The sequence below is a fragment of the Galleria mellonella genome, unplaced genomic scaffold, assembly GCF_026898425.1.
Source record: "Galleria mellonella isolate WM207_F2 unplaced genomic scaffold, CSIRO_AGI_GalMel_v1 utg515, whole genome shotgun sequence".
Classification (NCBI taxonomy): domain Eukaryota; kingdom Metazoa; phylum Arthropoda; class Insecta; order Lepidoptera; family Pyralidae; genus Galleria; species Galleria mellonella.
In genome coordinates this window covers 1,291,652-1,319,362 of record NW_026442107.1, presented here as the reverse complement: position 1 = coordinate 1,319,362, position 27,711 = coordinate 1,291,652, and the positions used below count along the sequence as shown (strand labels likewise).

The window sequence follows — 27,711 nt, the reverse complement described above, 5'->3', positions numbered from 1 at the left end:
CCAGTATCATAGGCTTAGTACAACGTACCTAAGTTCGTAACGTTCTAAGACCCCAGAATAGTCACCCAAAACTTTACTACACGAATTGATGTAACCATGATCTTATTTAGATAGTGTAGTGTCTCTATGTTTTATAGAGACCTAGTTTTTAATCTATAATCAAGATAGTAGGCCATGTTTGTCAACAGACAAATTAGAAGAAATCTTATCTACCGTCGAAAAGTACGTGAAGCGTTCAATAATAAACAGTAAGTAAAAACGGATATAAGAATATTATGTATCCATCACAAAGTTATCTTTTTATTTGAATACAATCTGAAATGTAGACAGACCATTATCGGAAGACTCTATTTTATTCAGATACGCGATCTGGAAATAATCTAATCGTAAGTACATAAATTACGCTGTACGTAAACTATAAAAGTCGTCATAACCATATATAATACTATAATAAGATAGTTTCATTCGTAATGTTACGCTATACAGTATAATCGTGGGAATTACGAGGAGATGGGAACACGGTGTGATTGTATGAAATGGATTTGTGAAAAGCTTTGTTTGTCGTCACAAAGGAAAAACGGAATTGCATGCAAATCATTAGAAAGTTATGTCGTACTTGCTAAATATATGATTATGATTGCATCACGACGGTTATCATTTTAATTCCAGTTGTCCACGGGGTGTAGGAATCACAGTAGCATTTGTTCTTTCTTTTTTTCTATTTTTGAGGACAAAGGTGTTATTTTTTTTTTAATGGATGATCATAGAATAGCTACCACAAACAAATGAGTCAAGAGTGATACAGTAGCAGTAGCAGATAAAAAAAATATATATATATATATATATATATATATATATATATATATATATATATATATATATATATATATATATATATATATATATATATATATATATAAGGTACAAAAGGCGGTCGTATCGCTAGGGTAATCTTCTACAATCAATCTTTGGTTAAAACATACTAATATAAATCACAACTAGGATATTATAAACGTGAAAGTTTACAAAGATATTTGGATAATTACTCAATCACGTTGAAATACAGCAGAACGAATTGGATTGAAATTTGGTACACAGAGAAACCATTACTTTTAACACAATAGACTACTTTTATTTCAATTTACATGAACAAAACCGTAGGATATAGCTAATAATTTGAAATTTGCTGTTTATTGTTATTCAATTGAGTCAATACCATATGTTACAAAATATGTTAATAGAATCCGATACATGCAAATAGTCGTGATTTAATAAATCGATGCTCTTTGTTGATTTGTTAGCGAGCCGTCTGCTGAGGCGAGTAAAATGTCGCACCAAACAACGCCCAAAGGTTACACACACGAACAATAAATGCCTCTTGTCACAGGTAATTAGAAGACGAGCACGTTATATTTTATTCATTTGCATTTACTACGAAAGGTTAAGTTAATCAGTACGTTTAACTTAACCTTACATATGGGTACGGGTCAAAGAATTAGGTGGATTGTCGACGATCTCACGATGTCATGCGGTATCGAGGTTTTGAGTTTGAGGAGAGACTCACCTCCTCTGTATTTTAGAGACATGAAGCCCTCTATCACAATTTGATAGGAAACTCATTCCTCTTATAAATTTTGCAATAAATTAGACACAGTATAGAGGGAAGCATGTAGGTACTAATATCGTGAAGGACAGGTAAATGTATCTCAGTAATTTAGACTTAACAGTGACTTGTATGCATTTTGTTTTTATAGTTTTTTTTATACTACAAAGGTGGCAAACAAGCATACCGCCCGTACGAAGGTAACCGGTCACTATAGCTGCCTGCAATACTAAGGGTGTCACGTGCGCGTTGCTGAACCTGAAGAAATCTTAATATACACTTTTTGAAGAACCCCATATTGTAGTTTCTAGGGAAAACCTCAGCAAGGAGCTCATTTCACAGCCTGAGCGTTCGCGGAAGAAAATTCCTTATTAAGATATAGTAGGGAAATTATTAGATAACTTTTCATGTTATAAGGGTTGCAACGCGCAATGATGCCTCTGGTTTTTATAGCAATTATGAGCATGTTTTTTCCACACTGGCTGTATACAATAATATGAGTAGTTTACACATCAGGAAATACTATCAGATGTTAAGCAAATTTACTAACGAGTTTCTAACGACGGTATTGTTTATACAACCTTTTGTGACATCTAAAAAGGTTCATCATCCATTTACTATCGCAGACCGCGTGACATTAGTACGTCTATTTAGTAAACTAACTTAATTGATTACACACACGCATACATGTATAGCGAACTCATTTCAAGAGCGTATCGAAGGTCGTTGATTCAATTTGGTCTTTTATTCTCCGATCATCAGTGTCAGGGTAAGCGAGATAGTTCTATGTGTCATACGAGTGAACTACTTGCTAAGAGTCATTGAGAAAATTCTGCATGCTTCTATAAGTTTTTATACGGTCATCTATGAAAAGCAATAAATAAATCACCTTAGATTTTTAAAATATATACTCTTCCAATAAAAGGTCGCAAATATTCTTGCCGTGTGGTCATGGCATAGAATAGGCCACGCCTTCCTTTCCCGTAGGTATCGTAAGAGGCGACTAAGGCAAGGCGAGGGCTGAGCAGTAGCGTCCCTCTTAAAACATCTCTAAAGGCTAACTGCGGTAGCCAATCCGCCTGCCTGCCTTCAAACTTTTTTGCTGTTCATGAAACTTTAATTTTGTTTTTTTTATACAATAATTGTAGGGACATTGCAAATATATATATATATATATATATATATATATATATATATATATATATATATATATATATATATATATATATATATATATATATATATATATATTCATTGACTGTCAAATCTATTTAAACATTCCGGAAGTGAAGATAGCAAATTCATAAGCTATTCAATAAAAAAAAACATAAGATTAATATTTACACTAAATCAAATTAAAACATACCCTGATAAAGGCAGCGCCAGCTACTGCACCGAGCGTTTGCACCACGATGTAGAAAAGTGCCTTCAACAGCCTCACTTCGCCAGCGGCAAACAGGCCGCACGTCACTGCGGGGTTGATGTGACCGCCAGATACATGACCGATAGCCTGCAACAAACATAAAACAACAATAAGTTATTTTTACACAGATATAAAAGTGAAATACAGAGACCTATTATGACAATGAATTTCCAGTATACTCTATTTTGTCTATGGTACTGTTCATATCTATAGGCGACAGTGACCACTTTCCATCAGGCGGGCCTTTAGTTTATGTGTCATTCTAAATTACATAAAAAAATCAAGCTAGTACAACGGTTCGACACACTGTTTTATTATCCAATGGTGCGGGTTCAATTTCCGTACAATATTAAAAATTTGTATTCGTGAATTGTAAAGTCACACTTTACGTGTTTGTACTGGTTTTGATGATTTCTATATATATATGTATATAACACGCTGTGGTACTGTTTTTCGTCACTTTTTCGCAGTGCGCCTGTGTGCCTTAAATGTCAATATTCTTTAATTGATTGAAATATATCAGAGGTTTGATTTCGGGATCTTTGGACCTTAGTCGAGCGTTGTTCTGAGTTATTAGTATTTTATATACTCGTATCTATTGTTTGGCTCATAACACTGTAATGAAATAGTTACCTTGTAATTTATATATCAAGTACATAATTAACCATTGGATTAGTGTATTGTATATGCATAAGTACTTTGGATTTGTTACTAAATTTTTTGCGTGTTTCTTTGGTACTTCATGAATAATAACTCTGTTAAAATACTGTTATTGGCAGTGTAAGGTCTGTTGTTGTAAAACTGTAATTGTATATTATATTAATATTTTGGAAATGACTGTTTTTTGCCATAAATAAATAAAAACTATCTAAAAAAATCTCTTCAAATAAAGATAATATATATTTAAGTCGAAAGGAAAAGAAAGCAAGAAATTCCGCGCAATATCTATTACAATTTGAAACAGTTCAGTTTATTTATAACTCTACACATGGTTTTATTCTTATATAACGATCGAAGGTCCATTTATAAATAGATGTGTGATTGAATATTGCAACTAGGTTTATGTTATGACTTTAATAGGCGCAAATATCTGAACGTTCTTCGCTAAAGGGAACCTATAATTGCAGGATCGTGATAGAATCCAAGATTCATATCTTGCCAACTTTATTATTTATACTTGCAGGTATTAACCGCAAATCCTTGTAAATTCTTATCAAATTGCTTTCTTGTTAATTTTCAACGAAATCGTAATTTAAGTGTTATTGCTATGAAATTAAAAATTAAAATTACTTTTCTTCCAAATTACCCGTAGTATACCACAAGTAATAACGTGCAGTGATGCCTATGCCAGTTTCTGTACTGTATTTACTGATTGATGATTTTGTACGAGATTAATAGGAAAAATCATATTAATATTATAAATTGGAAAGTTTGTAATGGGAGTTTGAAACAATGTTTGGATGGACGGATATTTGTTACTCTTTCACGCAAAAACTACTGAATGAATTTGAATACAAATTACTAGCAATTTATCGTCCGTGTAGTCCCGGCATAGAATAGGCCACTCCTTCCTTTCCTGTGGGTGTCGTAAGAGGCGACTAAAGGAACTTGATGTTAATGGGATGGGGAGCAGCGTTTTTCTTAAAATATCTCTAAAGACCTAACTGCAGTTGCCAACCCGCCTGCTAAGCGTGGCAACTACTGGCAAAACCCCTTCATGGGGAAGGCATGATGATGATGATATCCTGTAAGATTTCATCAACAAGATCCTTTTTGGAAACAATTGCAATTAATTATTAATGAATTCGGATCGATCTCTTGCTTGCACCTCGTCAGTAAACTAATAAGGTACGGAAGCAGAGTTACAATTCGACTTTTAACAAAATAATGAAATTGTGTTCCACAAAAAAAAGATTTAAATTGTGGCTAAAATAAAAATAAACTATTGCACTAATTTAAGCAAAATTTCTATGAGACCAATCTATTATATAAGTATACCTTTTCAGATAAAAAGAAATCTAAATCCGTTTACAACTGACGGAGTCAAGAGGTAATAAACATAAAAAATACAACCGAAAGCAGACCCTTCTTTTCTGAAATCGATTGAAAAAAAAAAAACTTTGGACTAGCCTACATTTTATATTTTCCTCTTTTTTTTTAAGTCTTTTAGAAATAAAAACGTGAGAAGTTCCAGTGAGATCGGCGCGTGACCGAGTGTGCGTAATGTGTGCCAGCACAGCACGCTCCGGTGCTGACCTCTGACTGAGTCATGTGTTCTACTACAACTAAGTATATATATGTCATAGGTCAAGAATAAAACGGGTAATTAATAAACCACAATAAAGACGAACAATTATTTAAATATTGCTAAGTTTTCAGTGCGCTTGAGCTTCGCTCGTCGTTCGTTGAGTTCGTCACGATGCATACCTATTGAAGCCGCGTTTAGATGATCCAAACTGTTACCACTAACCCAAAATGTCGCTAATTTGAAACACATAACGTTTTTCAGACATATATGTATGTATGTTACGTACCTCTTGTGGTAAAGTGCAACGTGCAGCATAAAAAGCTTGTATTTCTATTTAAAATGTTCCTGATGAATTTTAATGAAGTAAAACGGGGGTATTATAGATTCGCCTCAATTGTAGAATATTATATAACAGAAACAAATGCCGTGTGGTCCCGGCATAGAATGGGCCACCTCTTCCTTTTACGTGGTTGTCGTAAGAAGCGACTAAGGTAACCTAATAGTCGAGGAAGGGGCAGCTGTGTCCCTTTTAAAACATCACCAACCCTAACTGTGGTTGTCAACCCAAACTTATAGAAAAGATCTATATTCTAGATATAACGACGATGATGTAACGGAAATATGAAATAAATATGAAAGCTCTAAGTTGTAAAAAGCCTTATGAAATTTAATCCTAATTTCAGGTAAATATAAGATATGAAATATATTTTTTTATTATTATTATGCTAAATAAAATTGGTTTATTACTAATTTGGTATTTATTTAAATTGATTTTGGCATGATTTGGTAAATCTTTAGCCAAAGTATCTCCATAAAATTAGTAATATTATGGATGCGAAAGTTTGTAAACATGATTATATGTTTATTATTCAATTCCGTAAACCTATAAACGGCTGAACAGATTTAAATAAAATTTGGTACATGTGTAGGTTATATTCTAACTTAAGTCAGAAGTAAGTATACTATACTAATACACGCACCAAAGTCGCAGGCAATAGTATTACTATAATTTTAAGATATTCACACCGTAAATTAGTGTAGGGCAATTTGAATAATGTAATTCGCGCTTCAGTCAGAGTCAGGTAGTGTTATGTCAGAGGTCAGAGATAATCGATGGGGTCATTAAAGAGTTCGAAATAGGCAACGGGCCACCTTGAAAATTGCAACGTTTCGGGTCAAATAATTATTATTTACATAAGGTCATTGTTCTTGGCTCTATGACTACTACGTGTTACTACTTACCATAATTATACCATATTTGTAATTTTATATTCTGAACTACAGTGAGATAAAAATTATGCTAAAAATAATTAAATAAGCTGGGGGGAAAGGGATTGTTTGTAATGGGATCTAACAGCCTTTTGGCTAGTAATATACCCTAACAGGTCGACCTCTACGAGGTTTTCCTCTGGAAACAATCGTGGTTAATTATCGATAAATTCGTCACGATGGGCCAACTGACCTGTTTTCCTCTTCACCTATAGTTATAATCACCAAGTAGTGCTCCGCCAGCGTATACCGATAGACTATTAAATAATGGTTGTTTAATAATTTGCTTCATATATTGCTTAAATTTGTCATTATATATTTTTCTACGTAACTTCAAAGTAATCGTTACCTTTAGAGTGGAATAGTTATGTCCATAATTGTTCCGGTATAATGTGTGTACCCGCAGGTTATTTTTTTTTTTTATGATGGGTGAAAATGGTATGGTAACCCCGCCTGCGCTAAAGGGATACGTTGGCGGAGCATCAGTGAAGGGTGATAGATGAGAATGAAAACAGGTCAGGTAGCCCATCATGATGAATTCATCAGGAATTAACCATGATAATTTTCAGGGAGAACGTGAGGGGACGCGCGACCTGGTTGGGTATATTGCTAGCAATGGGATTCTCAGTCTCCATTACTAACAATCCCTTTCCCCCCGCAGGTTATTGATACTTCTTATACGTTGCTATTTTTGAGGAGTAAAATGTTATAGCTTGATACCTATTTTGTAATTAATTGTAATTTATAATTGTTGTTATAGTTGTACTTTTCAAATTTAAAATTTATTGTTTATATATTAGTTTAAAAGTAAATTTATCATATTTAAATGAAAAGACAAAGAAAAGAATAGAACATACATATTTAAATTGACAAACTATGTATAGATTATATTTTTTAATATCAAAATTGATTTCATTTAGATGGTAGTATTATATTTAATGAATGGGTATTGGTAATGAATACCAATTATTTGCTTACATAATAATACCTTAAAGTATGTCATAACAATATAGATAAGATCTTTATGTATAATAGTATTTTTAAAGGTTCCTAAACATATAAACATATTCATAAATATATTTTTATTGCTCGTAAAACGGCAATCGGAAATGCGATGACATTATGTTAACATTGCAAATTATTAATGACTTGATCGTTTACAACACTATTCTCACGTTTGTGCAAATCTATTGATCTATAGTCGTTAGACGATTTATGAGTTCACGATCACAATTTTAAGTGTCAAAATTGTAATATACGCTATATAGTAGCATATACATATATTTTTATATGTATTTTGAATCCTTGGATATAATCTATAAGTTTAGAATTTCCTAAGAGCGTGGGATAAAAGTGGGTTATTGTGGATTCAGCATAAAGGCGGTCATGCACGTGTTTTGGGTGCGACGGTGTATTTATTCATGGTTTGTTTTTTATTCGATCTTTTCATTGTAGGTGTGTAAGTTATTATAGAGGTCATTTTCGGATATTATAAAGAGACTTATATATTTCTGTCTTTGATTGTCAACGATGCAAATTTAATTATAATAAATATGTATATCGTCACATTTGACAAAATAGATATTGAGCTGCTCTAATGTAAATAAAAATGACTCCACTTAGCCTTAGTTATATACCACACCTTTCGCTTCTCACCCCCATTACGCTACCTATTTTCGTAGGCTACGCCGAACCACACAGGATTATGACTGGAAAGATTATTTAAAATCGTTTAGTTTGGTATTTTTATGTTTTATAATACACTTTTTATATTTGTTTTAAATGAACGAATGAGTGCAATTTTATTTGTGTTATAGAACGTAGGGAATAATAGAACATAATTTGGTATTTCAGTTAGGACGATAACCGCTTTAAGAAGACTGATCGAATAATCTCCGATCCGTTCAATTAAAATAAATAATTAAACGATGTATTAATCCAATTACATTGTAAAAGTTTTCCTTGACGTGTATAAGAAGGTCATAATTTGCTAGTTTATCATAAGTTAATGGCCAATGATCTAAGACGAATATATTAACAAATTGCCAATGACATAAGGTTAGCGGTACTGCGACCGTGGCACTGAGCTACAAAAAACATATAAGCAATTAAAAAAACCTTGGTTGCATGTTTTATTAATAACAAAAATTGTAGCTTCCTTATTATGTGATTTATCATGTTCACTTCAATTAATTTTTGGGTTAATTTTATGGAAGGAAAGTTAATCGTTTATATAATTAAAAATTACGTTTTCAATATCATCATTTTGTAGGTTTTTTACTGTCATCACTTCTTGATTTATGAATCAAATTATCAGTCTATAAGTAAAAGTTCGGTATAATATAAAAGAACATTATTAAAAATATAATAATTAAGTGCATAAAATTTACTAGAATATTAAAAATTAAAGCCATATAAATTTTACTCATAGGTCGCTTTTTATCAATCAATTGAAAAAAAAGGAAACTTACCATTCGACTATAAAATCATCGTCGTAGATTAAGTATTTTTATAACACGAAGGTGGCAAAAAAAACATACAGCAATAGTTCTATACAATAATAGAAGAGTATCGGACCTAAAGCTATAAATATATAGAGAACTTAATGGTACTAGCTACATCTAACGGTTCACATGAAATTTTCTTCATGTAAATAATAATTATCCTTGTACATATGTAATTTACTGAGACATTTAAATCATCATGTCAAGGTTTAAATTTTAAATTATTTTAATATCTATTGCTCATAATTGTAAACTATTTATCAGTAACAACATCTCTATCTATAATTATGTATATATTTTATATGTATATGCTTTAGTTTTTGGCCATTATTTAGTATATTTACTCGATATATCTTCTAGTTAGAAGCAGTACACCTATCAAATACGGCTAGAATGTTACAAATATTAACCTACATAGTCTTATACGGTATGAAATAAAAAGTTGCTCTAATACTAAATTTATTTCAAATATAGGTATTTTAGGAATGGCAATTTGAGCGGAAACTGCACCCATTATCATGTCTGATAAACCAACTGTATTTATACACATGTTTTTTAAAAGTCGGTTACTATTTCATTTAGGTGTGATAATTCTGGTATATCGTATATGTAACTGTTATATCGGCCGTTAACTGTCCACTGCTGAACATAGACCTCGCCTATAAGGTGGGTTTGTCTGTAGTTGTCACGCTAAGCAGGCGGGTTGGCAACCGCAGTTAAACTTTTGGTGATGTTTTAAGAGGGACACCCATCCTTCACTCATTATGTTCCTATAATCGCCTTTTACGACATTCACGGGAAAGGAAGAGGCGATCTTTTGTATGCTGGAACGACATGGCAACTATAAAATGAAATTTATTAATATATGTAATAGAGGGAAAGGGATTGTTAGTAATGGAGACAGAGAATCCCATTGCTAGCAATATACCCAACCAGGTCGACCTCCTCGCGGTTCTCTCTGGAAACTATCATGGTTAATTCCTGATGAATTCATTGTTCCTGGCCTGTTTTCATTCTCATCTATCATCCTTCACTGGTGCTCCGCCAGCGCAACCCGTTAGCGCAGGCGGAGTTACCATACCATTTTCATCCATCAGAAAAAAATATATGTAATATCTTATAAGTAAGTCGAGTAAGTCATAGACTAAGGACAGTACCTGCGATCCTTACATTTTCATAATATTTTACGAAAGTCTACTTGGAGAATAGATCTCTCACGCTTGTCATTCGTAATTTTTTAAAATATGTATCGGTATGTTAGTGGTATCCTATAATTAGATTTATTCCTGTTTATTAACCACAAGCGTAGAGCGGTCGGGTTATGGTATGACCATATATCACAGTCACGGGTTGATATGTCAGGCACCATGCGTGCGCGCACGGTCACCGAATGATCAAGGGCGTCTACAATCCCTAACGCATGTGTGCAAGTTGATAACGTAACAAATTTAACTGTATTAACAGGAAAATTAATAGTTGTTGATACATATTCCATTATTATAACTATATACCTACGTTTATAAATAGGTATGTACTTGTGAACTTATGTAAAAATGTATTAAAATATTTAAATTTAAATTTTAATCTATGTAAATAGCAAACTCCTGACTAATTCACTTATTTAACGACTCATCGTTGCCTATAACTGTTGGGTAGAATTTTTTTGCACCTGTATACATATAGATAGGACGAGAAATTGTAACTTTTAATTAATAAATGCATATTTCATTTTATTTTACTTTTACCAGAGGGAGACTTTGTACAAAAGTCGATTGCTTGGGTATCTCTGTCCCATTCGTAATTCAACCGTGAAGCAATTGTGTTTGCATGGCTGTGTTTTCGGTTTGAAGGGTGGGATATGGCGCGAATTTACTGGGTACAGAGGAATAACACTGGAGTCCTCAGGAATGGCAACGCATGGGGGGTGTCATGGGCGAGACAATATACTCTGTTATGTCCGTGGTACTGCTCATGTCTATAGGCGACGGTTACAACTTTCCATCAGGTGGACCGTCAGCTTGTTTGCCTATTATTAAATAAAAAAAAATATTTATTTTGTGATACATGGGTAATAATGGATGGTAAAATCAAAATACGCCCTCTATGATCAATCTCATCTATCGAGGTATACAAATTCGCAATTATATAAGATATATATATATATATATATATATATATATATATATATATATATATATATATATATATATATATATATAATGTCACATTTACAGCATAAGGATATGAAATACCAATTTGGAAGTTTTACTTAACTGAGAAATAAATGTTGTAGCATTTTTGGACCTCTAAGGATTGATCGTTTGCACCTGCAGGAGATTTTAATTTCTTATCAACGTTTTTGTATTTATTGCAATTTTTTTTTAATTTCTCACTAAATACTAACGAAGGTTATTCTTTTATTCTAGAATTACTAAACCTTTTTTATTATCAGACAGTCCTATGCCTAAATTAAATTTGTACTGTTCTTTAAATTAAAATTCCCAAGGAAACGGATTTACAAATTTCACACAAACATTGTCGCGATAATCAAATAGTATTAAAACTGGTATAAGAATTTACACAGTATACTCTGTTTTGTCCATGGTACTTGTTCATGTTTATAGGCGACGGTTGCCTCTTTCCATCAGGTGGACCGTCAGCTTGTTGCCATTCTAAGTTGCATAAAAAAAAATTAATGTATAATACACTTGATTCATACTCTCGTTTCGACGCGTGCCGGATGTGCTCATTAACAAATCCATACATACAACTCGATAGCAATTTATTTAATTGCCAAACAGATTTTGAACATGACTTGAGACCAGATCAGACATCATCAATCGTATTTGACCACAAACCTTGTTTACGAGCTAAGAATAATGTTAATTAGGATTAAATACGTTAATTAAAAAATGAATGGTGACCCTTCACTTCCAAGGAAGGTTGAACATGTATCCATAGGAAACGCGACTAGTACCGAATTATCGAAACCGTTCATAAAATTTTTGGTACTTAATCATAAGTGGCACCAAAAACCTTATGAACTACTTTAGTAGTAATATTTAGTTTTTTTTTTTTTTTTATTATTGTATTTGTTACGTGTATTAATCGATTATTGCAACTGAAGTCAATATTCAAACTTCAGTGAAGTTTGAATATGGTTTTAATGTCTCTGTGTTCAGTGTTCTCTCTCCCATATAAGTATATTAAGAAATAAGCAAATGTTATTCTTTATACAGCTCTGATACTAAAAATATATTTCCGAAACTATAGAAGATATGTATATATATAGAAATCGCCAATGATAGGGGATTCATCCTCGCACACTTAAACCTAAATGGTCACGTACAATGCGGTTTCAAAGGAATTTTCTACCGCGAACACTCAGGCTGTGGAATGAGCTTTCTATCTAATTTTTGCCTAGAAACTTCATTATAAGGTTTATCAAAAAAGGTATATTAAGGTTTTTTCAGAGTTGGCAGCGTACACGACACCCTTAGTGTTGCAGGCGTCCATAAGCTACACTAACCGTTTACGGACTAAGACAGGCTATATGCTTATTTGCCACCTTCGTGGTATAAAAAATAGAAAATATATATATTAAAAAATAAAAAATAATATAGTATTTTTTAATATTCAGAATTATAAGTATAATTTAGTTAATTTTACAATATATAATTTAGTTTATAAAATAAAAAATATTTGTCAAAACTGTTAGAATGTAGAGTAAATAGGTATACTGTGATAATTAAGAAACTTCATTTTTATCCGAACAATTAAGAGTAAATGACAAAATAAACAATAGTTAATTCATAACAGTAGTATAATGTATGTAAGCTGTTGTTTTTAATACAGTAAATAAATACAGGAAAAATAAATCTATTAATATTTTACCAGTAGGTCCAGAAGTAGTCGTAACAAGTATATTTATAATTTTATAGTTATTTTATTGTTATTTTATATCTAATGAGGCATGCTGCTACACACACAATACTTAATAGGTATACATAAAAATAAGGTTATTGTTTTGTTTGTTTTCCTTCTTTAATGTATTTAGGTGTTGAAAAAGTAAAAAAAGAAACATATGGATATATTATGTTAATTAAAGAAACGTATTTCTTGAAATTAGTGTTAATATTTATTAATAGATAGATTAGGTTTATTAATAGGTATTCATTAATAGTACACTTACCTATTTTTATGTACGTAGATACAAGTTGTGAATTTTTTCCGGAATTTTTGGTAATATATCTGTTATGTCCATGGTTCACTGTCGTGTCTATAGGCGACGGTTATCACTTTTCAATAGGTGGGCCGTCAGTCTGTTTGCCATTCTAAGTTGCATAAAAAGGTATGTAAACAAAAAATTATTTATTTATTAGTACATATATGTGTACATGGCGGACTTAATACTAAAAGCATTCTCTCCCAGTCAACCATAGGGAAGTGTCAGAAATCCTTTAGGAAAATTCTTGGAAAAGAACAATTTTTTCAAACACTATTAATGAATACTAACATTAGTTAATATTGGATTTCGTTAATTAATAACTGTATATAGATGAATGTTCAACAGTGGACAATTGACGGCTAATATGATGATGATGGTGATGATGATGATGATGATAGGTGGATAAGTAAAATATTAATAACACGTTTTTAACAGATTTCCAATGTTGCCGAATGTGAATGGTAGCGGATATATTAAATTAGGCCGCGTGCCAACGTTGCGAATGTTTGTCGGAGTACTGTCGCCCACCTGCATTTAAACACATACACAGTAATAACATGTAATGGTTATTCTATGTCATTTAAACGACTAATAGTGTTGTAAAACATATGCCTGTCCACACAATCTTTTAATAAAGTGCATTATGCAATTATTATGACAATACGTGTACCTATTTATTGTTAATAATAATCATGACATTTTTAATGTACCGAAGATTGGATTTGAACCCCATACTGTAGTATATATATATATATATATATATATATATATATATGAATAATTGATTACATCATAGATAAAGAATTGAATTATTATTAATGAATAGTTTTGTTGCCTGGCCGGTTTAGTCTATGCAAATGAAGAACGTAAATGGTAAGTAAATTTTATGTATATTGTAGGGGTGGGTAATATATAGCAATATCTATATATTTTAGTTACAATATCAATATACTGGTCCAATAACGAATATGTTCCAAAAAATAATATTGAATAGCAGACTTTTAACATATTCGAAAATAGATAGTCGACCGATATGAGCGATATCGAAAGTGGTGATAACCATTTTTCCGCAATCGATGTCCAGAGGAACTCAATATGTAGATATCGGATTGGTATCCATATTTTCTTTTAATGGGTGACAATAGAATGGTAACCCCATCCGTGCTATCGGTATACACCGGCGGGGCACCAGTGATGATGATAGGTGAGGATGAAACAGGTCAGTTAGCCCATCGTGACGAATTCAACAAGAATTGTTCACGACGGTTTCCAGGGGGAACCACGTGGAGGTCGACCTAATAGAGCATATTGCTAGCAATGGGGCTGTCAAACTCCATTGCTAACAATCCCTTCCCCCCCCCCGGTATACATATTATCCATGCCTAGTCTATTGTTTGTCTATGTGTGACATTGAATTTAATCTAAATAAATATCTTAATTAAAACCTATAATACAATTTCATTTTAAAATAGAAATGAACATAGTATTACGCAAAATTCTTCTATGATGAAAGGACTAAGACCAAATTTACGATTTGGTGGCCTCGGGTCAAACACAGTGAATTAATTCAAGTGCTTTTATACTGCACGTACCCTGTACCTATGTTGCATATCCGGGGTCACCCACTTATTGGTGTATGTAGGCACCGTTACAGGCACTGCACGCAGTACTGTACGGTTATAATAAAACACTCATTTGGATGCACGGACAGACAAATCGCCAACCACGATGTGTATTTTGGTTTATATACCTACTTTTCGAAAATGTATACAGTGTATATGACCGCTAAATTCTCTAGCAAAAGATTTATATAACTAGCTGTTACTCGCGACTTCCTCTGCGTGACCGGGATATGTTAACCAATTGGGATAAAAAGTAGCCTATCTCTTTCTCCATCTTATATAGTACATGTTTACCAAATTTCACAGTGTTACTTAAATTTTTTAAGAATTAATTAAGCTTTTAAGGCCCTAAGAGACAATAAACAAACCTACTTTCACATTATAATATTAGTAAGAATTATACATATTTAAATGAGATGAGACAGTTTTTTTTTTATACACATGATGAATTAAATAATTATTATTTATATTTCATTCCGAAATTTAACTATAGGCTGAAATCAAAACAATTTGCATTCTTCTACTAGTAACACTGAATCCCATCAGAAATATAAAATGTAAAAAAATACCAAGTCTTGTAACGTAGTTTTTTCACTACAAAAAGTTATGAGATCTTATGTAAAACCAGGTTAGTTCTTTTAGTTAGCGTCTATGGAATAGGTGCCTATTAAACAACTTTGCTATAAATTGTTATGTAATCGATTACCTATTAACATTTATAATGACCCTATAATCAATATTAGACATCTTTATTTCTATAATAATGTATAATGACTTGGCAATGATTTTTTCCCAAAATATTGGTATTGAAAATGTTACTTTTGTGACGAAGAGATATTTTATTGGCATAATTAGACTTAAAATATTTTAATTTAGAATGCAGCAATTTGTGTCAATAATTCAAGTTTGCGTAAAAAAATAATAAATTCAACGAAATTAATTAACTACGGGTCAAATATAAGAGCAAACTATTATATAATCGTCAAAAATAGAATTGGTTGAGCCTTTGCATAATATACGTACTAATGAATAGGCGGATTGGATATATCTTCTTATTTGAAGTCACTTAGAAATAAAAACGTGTATAAGTAGGTACGATTCTAGTAAAGTAAAATATATTTCTTAACATATTATTATTTATAATAGTGAAAACCGGGCGAAATAGTAATTTCATAATAAAATGTTACTAACGCACAAAAGGCTTTTAAAGTAATAAAATTCAATTGTTATTTATATTGTTTTGATTACCTTAAGTAGGTTAATTGTTATAAATGTTTATTTGTTTTCAAGCATTTTCATTCATTTATTTCCTGTTTTCATATAGGTAATATTAGCAATTTAATGAAGGTCTGATCCTTGAAAAAAATATATTAAAGGTAAATTGTTATCTTTCTGTTTATTGAAATACAGAATAAGCTTCCTGTTAAAGTTTTTCTAGAGCCTACAAGATGTAGTTCTTTAAAAAGCATATAATAAAGTTTTTTAAGGGCTGAACACGAACACATTATATCCTTAGTATTTCAAATATCTGACGTATGTCTATTTGTCGCCTTTATATATAAAAAACTATCACTTTATGTCTGAGAGAGACAAAAAGGTAAAGCACCATAGATATAGAGGATAAGACAGTTTATAAAAATGAATATGGTATAGTTCTCATGCACTACTTCTTTTATGTATCTTGTAGCTGTTTTAAGTCTTGTGTTAGAATTAGAATCAGCTATTATTATTAATCAGCTTTTAAATCCAAAAATATGAATTAATATAATGTTGCTTTATGGTAGGAATAGGTAAGACAATAGCATCTAATTTATATCAAATTGTTATAAATGGTGAGTCCATTTGTAACTGCTAGCTGACTTTTTCCTTTTTTTATACAACTTAGAATGGCAAACAAGTTGACGGTCCACCTGATGAAAAGTCGTAATCGTCGCCTATAGATATGAGCAGTACCATAGACATAACAGAGGATAGTGTTCCGTCCATGAAACCCCCATGCGATATTATTCCTGAGGACTCAGGTGTTATTCCTCTGTACCCTGTAAATTCACTACAATATTCCACCTTTCAAATCAAAACACAGCCATGCAAACATAACTGCTTCATGGTAGAAACACAAATGAGACAGAAGTGCCCAAGCAAACGACTTTTATACAAAGTCTTCCTCTGGTATAAAATAAATAACAATCCTTTAACATTTTATGCACTATATATACTGCAGAGTATAGATATTTCATAGAGAGAAATATTGGTTAACGCTAGCTAGGGTCTTATTTAAAGTCTCGTATTTTGTGGTATTGTATTGTGTTTTGTTATTCCTTACACGCCTACGATATCTGAATGATAATATCTTTAATCTTACTTCAAACCCACATTGAAAGGATCTTTTTCTAAGTTCTATGTTTTTAAGTCTAGAATTTAGTATGTATACAATATTGCATTTAAACATTTTAAGGTATTATTTTTTTAATTATTATACAGATAAATAAAAATTTTGTGACTTCAATTGAAAGGAAGAAGTTTTCAATTAAGTTGTATATTATCTTTTATATTATTAGCTCAGAATACTGATAAACCAATTTGGAAAATTCTATTTTAATCTGGAAATGTATATACTTTCAGAATGGTCACATAGAAACATTGTCAAAATCGGTTTAATAGTTTAGATTTTAAATCGAAACAACTGATTTTGCTACAACTGTAATCGTTTTTTGTAAAACAAAATCTGCTTATTGTCACTATTGATAGGGTAAATCTAACAAAATAACAGTTTATTTATATAAAAAAACACAGATAGGTACTTCCAAAGGTTGTTAATTAAATATACCAAGTATAAATATATATACATGTGAGTTACACGTAACGTTAACTAGAATCACTGCACAGTTCAGATAAAGATCACTCCCAAGGCCTATTATTACCTATTTAGTATACTGGCAAATACTCTTTAGATGTAATAAATAGATATTATGTTAGATTAGATATTACACGAGTATACTGTCACTCATTATGTCAGTACGTTTTCTATGTTCTGGTGAAGCCTTGACTTTTGTTCCTCAGGTACATTTTCATTGAAATGCGTTTCTTAACATGATCGATTGATACGAGCACGGGTCACTTGCTTGTCTGCACCTCTGGGCTATGTAGGTAACACGTTCTTTGTATCTTTCTGTAATCTTATAGGAAACTAGTTTCCACCCGCGACTTCGCTCGCGTGACTGGAATATATTAATTTACCGGCATAAGAAGTAACCTGTATCCTTCTCCATCCGAATAATATGGTTATACCAAATTTCATGACGGTAGGAAAAGGATAGTTAATAATAGGGTTTAAAAACTGCATCGCTAGCAATATATTATTTATTTATTTATTTACACTTTATTGCACCAAGTAACAAGAGAAATAACAAATACAGTAAATATTAATTCGAAGTGATACAAAAGGCGGCCTTATCGCTAAGCAATCTCTTCCAGACAATACATATAATATATACATATACACACACATATATATATATGTATATATATATATATATATATAATATACACAATTAAATATATACATAACATACACATACTTAACAGCACACACACAACAGAGAAAAAAAATGACGAAGGAAAACGAAGAGAGAACACAGGAAAATAGTACGAAAGTAATATATCGTATCAGGTTGTCCTTCATCTAGTTTCCTCTGGTTAATTCTTGTGGAATTCATCACAATGGGCCATTTGACTTGCTTCCAACTTCACCTATCATGTCTCACTAGTATCCTGCCACCGCATACCGATAACGTAGGCAGGATAACCCTTTCATTTTCACCCGTTATAATTTCATCACGATTGATTAATCCATTAAAACGCAAAGAAGTAAAAAACAAAATAATGTAAAGATCCACAGGTAGATACGGATTATTTGTTTATGTTCAGAGTTTATTTTCGAGAATGGGCTTCTACATTGAACCTTTAAAACTAAATTGGTGGCATAAATAGCTTTTTTAACATCAAGCTAAGTTAGTTTTCTTACATAGAGCGCGTCATTTATTGCCATTTATTCTCTATCTCTGTGACATGCAATAGACGTATGGTATATAAAAATATATAAGACGTAAATTATAATTAACTTACGCTTAGAGTTCGAATACATATTTATCAGGAATATTTATGTAAAAAACACGATATACTTAATGCTGATACTGACAGACAATGGTAATTAGCTCTGATGCATATTTGACGTAAATATAATAATGCACATAATGCATTTAACCGACTTAAAAGGGAGGAGGTCTTTTTTTTATTTATTGATTTTTTATGCGTTTGACTTTAAGAAGCGAAAGTGTAATGCGACGCGATTTCTTTTCCTATTATGAAAAATTTTCAATAGGAATTTTCTATTTGTTTTTTTTTTCTGAACTTTAACATTATATTATGATAAAAATTAATATTATTCATTTTAACTGATGCTATGTGCTTATATATACATAAGTATAAATAAACAGTATAGATATGAATAATATAAGTAATAAATATTGTATATTATTTTATATAAATGAAGGACCCAAATATATTTTAATACACATGTTTTAATACACTATACTACCTACGTAATATATACCATAGTATACGATATACATATACTTTACTGTAACATAACAGCAAATTTAAAGCTAAGTTCAAATTTATTTATTTTTGTAATCAAATAATCATTTGATACGAAACGCCAATGGATTATAACTATAGATAAATATTTTTAGTTGCATCTTTTATTTCATCATTATTAACTGATTTATGGTGAAATGGAAGATTAACGTTTATAGCTAATTTTCAATATAACGCATACATAATATCTTTAATCAAGTATCATAAATAATATAAACATTAAATATACACAAATCTATCCATGCATCACTGAAACAAAGTTAAAGAATGGCATCGGGAAAGATTTATAGTACTTTTTATGTCGCATGAAATCCATATCGCTTCGGACGTAATCGTAAAGTAACAGTTGTAAGCCCATTTATAAATAGTCGAGAAAGACATTAAGATGATATTTATGTTAAATAATTTCCGTATATACGGAACGTTAACAAAATGTAAATAGGTATTAAATTTACACGAACACTTAATCTGATCTCAGTTCCCGTTACGTGCATCTTGCGATGTCTCCTCACGACGATATATCGAATTAAATTTGTTAATGGCATAAGACATAAATTCGATGTGATTGTAACAAATTGAATTTGATTAATAAATAAATTTATTAGTAAAATTTAAAATACGTATCGTAAACATTAGTTTTGTAACCGCTATTAGAGAAAAATATCCAATACAGACATTAAGTAGGCATCTGTTTATTCAATGGAAGAAATCTCTTTTAGAGATAAGTTCGTCTTTGTTAACATTGTTATTAACTTATTGTTGATATATATATCATCTTAACAATATATATATATATATATATATATATATATATATATATATATATATATATATATATATATATATATATTTAAAAATGTTTAATATAATGCCGAAAAACTAGGGGAAGGGGTTTTTAATAATTCGGACTAGTGATTCAATTTAACTGGTTCTCGATTACATTCCTTTCATCTGGATTACATACAACTATGTTTGTATGAATAAGAATTATTATTATTAATTACTAGCAATATACCTTCACGTGTCTCCCTAGTAATCATTGTGATTTCCTGGTGAATTCGTTACAAACAGTCAATTGATCTGACTTCATACCCACCTAACATTCTTTACTAGTACTTCGTCAGCAAAAACTACCAAAAAAAGCGGAGTTACTATTCCTTTTTGAAAAAAATATTAATAATGATAAAAATTAATTGCTAAATTAAGCGTCACCTAACCTATGTCTCTTTTTTCAATTCCCTCTACCCAAAGGTTGTCTAGAACAGTTTGCTTAGCGATAAGGCCTCATTTTGTTTCACTCTTCATTAAATTTCACTGTATTTATTATTTTTATAAACGGTGCAATGAAGTGTAAATAAATAACATTCAATAAAAAAAATTGTCTATGTTGTTTTATACTCTCTGTTTCGAGACTAATTATTATAATCAATTTACACAATATTGATAGAAACCATATTCGAGTAAAAAGTGTATAGCAATTTATCATTGTGTAGGTTGTTTTAAAGTTTAATTAAATTTATATTAGTATGCAATGTTATGCAAGTTCAGCGTGTTACTCCAGCCGGCTGGTCGCCATGCCACGTGCTTGTATTACGCCCGATATTTAATCTTTGTCGTGTCGGAATCTGTCATTCATGTAAATATTATATATAATAAGACGTACTCATAATACAAATAAAATTGCATTATAGATGTTGGCTTAAGAAGTTTTTTTCTTTTTTTATTTCGTCAATAATAACGAATGATAATATTGTTCACAATGTTCTGTATGTTATAGGTAGTAGGTTCCTTCATTGTTTAAAGGTAAGAAATAATAGATAAATGATTATCATCAAAGTATTCCCGTCTATAGGCGATGGTTACTACTTAACATCGAATTAGAATGACGCTGCAAACTAGCATTTTAAGTTTCATAAAAAAATCTAATCCAAAGAAATATCTAAACATCACATAAATATTATCTTCTACTACCTTGGTGGTCTAGCAGTTAAACATACTTCGCATTGTCTTACATAGTATTATATTATCTGTGGCCTTTCTTTCCTCCCGATATTCCCGGGTTCGTTCCCTACACAATAGCAGAGGGAAACTTTGTACAAAAGTCGTTTGTTTGGGCACTTCTGTCCCTTTCGAATTTCAACCGCAAAGCAGTTGTGTTTGCATGGCTACACTTTCGGTTTGAAGGGTGAGATATGGCAGTGAACTTACAGGGTACAGAGGAATAACACCTGAGTCCTCAGGAATGGCAACGCATGGGGGGTATCATGAGCACTTTCCATCAGATGGGCCGTCAGATTGTCTGTCATTCTATGTTATATAAAAAAAAAGAAACATTTGTATTCATGAGTATGACTGTTTGTATTTTTCTGTGCATAATATATATGTATTTACAAAAAAAAATCAGTCATCAGTATCAGTTGTTAGGTGCCCATAGTATAAGCTCTGAGTTTATGACTAGATAGCAGTATATAACATGTCCAGTGGGGGGGGGGGGGGGGGGGGGGGGGGGGGAACAAGAAAAACATTATAAGATTTTAAATCTCAAAACGAATACGTGGGATGAGATTCTAATTCAGGTAAGATCACCGTTATTACCAGATATTTTATAAAATTTTGTATTCCGATGTTGTAATAGAAAGCCGCGTTCATATGTAAGCTTCTTTACATATCAGATATATTACCTGTTATCCATTTTAAACTTATTTCGTTATAATTCTGATTTAATCCGAATCTATGGACTTCATAGTGACAAGAAGAAACCTAATAGACCCGTTCTATAGGGTTTAATTAAAGAGCGGATAGCGGTATCCCATATTAATTATTAATTTCTCTTAAATGTCAATATTAAACAGATTTTTAAATAAAGTGAAAGTAAATATCGCTTGTGGTTGTATATTGTCTGTGTATTTTTTTTTGTAACTAAGCATTAATCAACTCTTTACAGCCGTCAGCTTGTTTGACATTCTAAGAAGTAAGCGTATATTCGCCGCATTACTAAATCTATAAATTTAGGATCTGTATTAAATAAATAGATAATATAATTTTTATTTCAAAATTTTAAAGCACAAACTTTTACTATTTTATGCTTTTAACTTGGTTTACATTTTGTATCTGTACAATTTAAAAGATTAGGTAACGGGGCACATCGTTACATTTGCAATTTAAATACACGCATTCAAATACCTCATTAGGTAGAGATACGTGTACAGTTTAAGAGATAAGCTTAGTTGAAAAACGAAATTTTTGATAAAAATTTAACAATTTATCTCCCTTTTTAATAACTATTACCTAATCCACGTGGATATATACCTAATCGATTGAATAAAATATATATTTTTTATAATTGGAATTAATTATGTAGAAAACAACTACATTTCGACTAAAAAGGTTGACTAAAAAGCTCCAATTATGTGTAAAAATTTTAATGAATTTTATAAGGAATTTATCCCGCGAACGCTCAGGTTATGGAATAAGCTCTCTGCTGAGGTTTTTCTTAGATACTACAGTATCGAATTCTTCAAAAAGAGTATATTTAGGTTTCTTCGGGTGTGGCATTGCGTACGTGCCACACCTCTAATGTTGCAGGCGTCCATAAGCTACAGTAACCGTTTATCATCCGACGGGCTGTATGCTGGTTGTCACCTTCGTTGTATAAAAAAAAACAAGCTGCTCTAATTAATGATTTTGCGTTGTTAATTCTTTTTATAAATGTTTGTGAAAAAGTTCGGCTTTCGAATTTGACGGAAATTTGATATACGGGTAGTCCTAATTATACAGAAATACTTTGTATACTAATTCACACGAGCATAGCGGCAAGAAATAGCTATATAAATAAATAAAATATAAAATAGCTATATCTGCGCACATGATTTCATCCGCGTCACCGAGACAATGATTTATCCGACATTTCTTGGCAATCAATAAAACACTTAGATCCATTATTTGATGAACCTGAGATTCTGCCCTACATATATACAAGGGTGGGCGAATGGATATAGTGAGATTTACCTTTAAGGTACAAGTACACTCAATCCCAGGTAGCATATAATCGTCATATTGACGTCGATTTTCAGTCACTGACCCTAAAATTATTTAAATCTGACGTCATATTTGAGTCGCCGACGTCAGCTTGCAACCTGGGATTTGATCTTATATATATTATACGTTCTCGAGACATGTTTATTTTATTCTCACGTGAACGGAAAAACATAAAGAGGTTCGGAATAAACAAAGCCACGGGGTTTCCTTCTAATTGGTAAAAAAGAATTGCAATATCTGTTAATAAATAAACGATTGGATAGCAATTCAATGTCAGGTGATTGAAACTAAGTGAATCTTTAATATGGTAATTTATCACTTCGATATAGGAGCTTTAACATTTGCATCGAATAATATTGGGTACACGAACGAATTTAATATGTAATTACTCGCTCATGACCATATAAAGAAGTCATAAATTATTCATTAGACCTTATGTGCGGTTCATTCATGAAGTACCCAGTAAGATTGTTCGATCTGTCGATCTATCCATCGTTCTATCTATCTGTCGATCTATCTATCGTTCTATCTATCTGATCTATCTATCTATCGTCTATCCGTCGATCCATCCGTCGATCCATCCGTCGACTCATCCGTCGACCCATCCATCGACCCATCCGTCGACTCATCCATCGACCCGTCCGTCGACCCGTCCGTCGACCCGTCCGTCGACCCGTCCGTCGACCCGTCTGTCGACCCGTCCGTCGACCCGTCCATCGATCCGTCCGTCCGTCCGTTCGTCCATCTATCCGTCCGTCGATCCATCCGTCCGTCCATCTATCGATCTATCGATTTATTCACAATTTGTGTTTGTTGTAAATACAACAAACACAAATTGTGAATCCATCGAATCGATCCATCGATCGATAGTCCGTCGACTCCGTCGATCCGAAATCCATAATGTAAATACATTATTTTCACCGTCCGTCCGTCCATCTATCCATCTATCGGATTATCAAATTAAATTTGTTTTTTGTATTTTCCCTAACTTACTAAAAATTAAATTATTTTTTCTCTACACTGGGTTGGCTGGAAAAGATCTCTTTCAGAGATAAGCCCTCCCTTGCTAACAAGTTGTCAAACTAATCGTCGCATGTATTGCTTAAGTGTAATAAAGAATATTGTTTCAGTGTAAGAAATCAATCATATCATATTTGAACCTATCAAAATATATCAAATTTGATTGTTTTTTGTTTGTAATTGCGTTTTATATTGATTAGTATGATTACTAATGATCGATGGGATGTATTTTTGTTTAATACAGACGTTATAAATGTGCTAAGATAAATAGATATTTATTATTATATGATTTTAAAAGATTTTAAAGGTAGATGAATGTTTCTAGATGTTGTATCAAGATAGAACATACACCAGTTTCTAAGTTAGACCTTTAGGAATACAATTGTGAAAATCACGTCAATTTGGCGTAGTAGTTTTTTTGTGATACCGGAACATACAGACAAACAAAATTCCTAAACTGATTATTTTCGTTTGTTATATTAACATCTCTTATGTACATACATTGCTTACCTACAATTTTATTAGTAAGAATAAATTACCTAGAATATTTTTATGCAACTTAGAATAGCAAACAAGCTGACGGCCCACCTGATCGAAAGTGGTAACCGTCGCCTATAGATATGAACAGTATCATGGGCATAAAAGAGTATACTGTTTCGCCCATGATACCTCTCATGCGTTGACATTTCTGAGGACTAAGGTGTTATACTTCTGTACTGTACCCTGTAAATTCACTGTCATATCGGATGTTGGTGAATACTTTGTAAATTTGAGTATAATTTTATTACTAATTAGAAAGTAGTGATAGACTAGGAATCATCATCATCTTTCTATCCTTATTCCAATAATTATTTGAAGTCGGCGTAATATATTTTTCTCTTCCATTCTTTTCTATTCGCAGTGATAAATTAAGGAAAGGTTTTTTTTTTACGAAAGCTACTATTTTCGATGTACCTAACATTTAATAATATAACATAATAAAATTGTCACTTTATTAAATTGTTACACTAAAACGTCCTTAACATTCCAATCTATAGTAGTGGTCGCATAGAAAATTGATGGACGCTATTAATCACAGAAAAAAAAAACAATAGCTAACAGCCCAAACAATGGCAACAATAAATATTAATTTACATGTTAATAGATCGATTGTCTTGAAACATTCTCTGCCGATTGAGAGCAGGTTATTTATGCAATAATATATCGCTTTATCATCTTAATCGATAGTAACGTCAAGTATCGATTGGATAACGACGTGGACAGTTTAATAACCTTGTGTCGGTTTTCGCATCGCTCGTTTGTCAGAACAATAGTGCTGGGCGATAGTCAATTGATGATCGATTGAATCGATTAGGACATATGCGTCGGATGGAAGTAATTATAATGGTTTTTTAATTCGTGGTTTAAATGACACTTATTAGTAATTACAATAGTAATAATAAATAAATATTCAGCTTTTGTAATATGTTACAGACATGATGTAATTATTTATTTCTTTTTTTTATATTTTATTTGGTACATCAACAGACCACAGTGTAAGTAAAGCATATTCGTAATGGGAACATTCAATATGTTTATAAGTTGTATCTAACCCACTGTACCTATTTTGTAAGTATTTATACATAGCTATATAATAATATAATTTTAATAACAGGTATACGTGTTTTTGCATGATCTTATATTAAATAAAAAAATCGATATTGTTAACTGATTTGCAACTATTTTTATTATATTATTGAATCTTTCTGATTTGAGATGTATCTCAATCCTAATCTCGATCTTATAAACGTAATATCTAATACTAAGTTAGTTTTTTTAGAGCAACCTATGTGTTATTTGAAGTAAACGTAATTTAGAAATCGTTGTGCACGCATGTCTTAAGTATGAAAGTAGACGTCTCAAGACAGATTTAGAAAATAGTCCATTAGTACTATATTTACTATACCTACCATATAAGATATAGATACCCTATAAGATTTAGCGATAAATTATATTAAATAGATTCAGTTAATCAAATTATTATCATTAATCTATAAATAATCGATAAAAAAGATGTCACTCTCTTTGGAAAACCGTTTTGAACTATATCAATTTATAAATTTCAAATATAGAACAAAAATTTTGCGTATTTCGCATTGTTTGATCCAATCTTTCAATGTTGACATGGAGAAAGTGTCACAATTCTTGACTCCTATTCGCTCCTATTACTTTCACTGTATTTAAAAAACGATTAGTAAAATTTTTTTGTTATGAATTAACTTTCATCTTGGCATCTAAACATACTATAGGTACTTGTCAAAATCAGATGTTAATATTTCTTTATCTATGCACGACATTACCTTGGAGATTTATCTTTGATTACTAGCTGAATTTGCACCTTTTAATCTAATCACGTACAACCTAAACGTACAACTATTTGAGTGGATCGTTCAAGTATCTGAACGTTTTGTGCCAATTTTTTAAAGTGGTAATTTGGATATGTAACTGTAAAACTTCTCAGAACAATGTTTTCTCATAAAATTTTTAATTACTTTACGAAGTACTCAATTAATAATATTTAACACTAATAGTACTCTTAATAAATTTAGGATGTATGTAAATAACGTGTGCTATTCGCAATTTGTAATATGAAGTTTTAAATCTGTATGAAATGGATATTTACTTCAGGTCCGATTTAGCGCCCTTTATAATGAGCGACAATATTAAGAATCAATCAACTAATTGTCTTCTTCACTTTCAATCGAGGGTAAGGTGGAGGCTTCGGGGCGTACCCCTTTGACCCAGCTTCAACTCCAGGGGGCAACTACACCCAGCTTACTGGGTACAAGCTCTCTCCTGCTGGTGAGGCGTGGTCTTCTAAGAGAAAACAAAATTGAACGCATCATTCTAGATGGCAATCAAAAATTGTTGTGTTTTTGTTAATTATTTTGTATTTGTATAAAATGACAGCTCTGCAGCTGTCTTTACTCATTTCAATTTATTTTGCCAATGAGAATATGATAGCCGGACAAATGCTCACAATCCATTTTATTTGTTTTATTTTTTAAGGTAAAAAGATTTTTTATAAACGAAGTTCATCATCTAACCTTATTGTTATATA

General features: G+C 31.6%; 1 protein-coding gene across 3 annotated transcripts in view; it reads right to left on the bottom strand.

Annotated features, from left to right (window-relative positions):
• Positions 1 to 27,711, bottom strand: part of LOC113522731 (aquaporin AQPAe.a) — a 117,781-nt gene that overhangs the window by 5,932 nt on the left and 84,138 nt on the right. For all 3 annotated transcript variants that reach the window (XM_052898641.1, XM_052898643.1, XM_052898642.1), the window contains one exon: positions 2,970 to 3,113. In XM_052898641.1, coding sequence (XP_052754601.1) covers positions 2,970 to 3,113 — 144 coding nt within the window. The remainder of the gene's footprint in view (positions 1 to 2,969; positions 3,114 to 27,711) is intronic.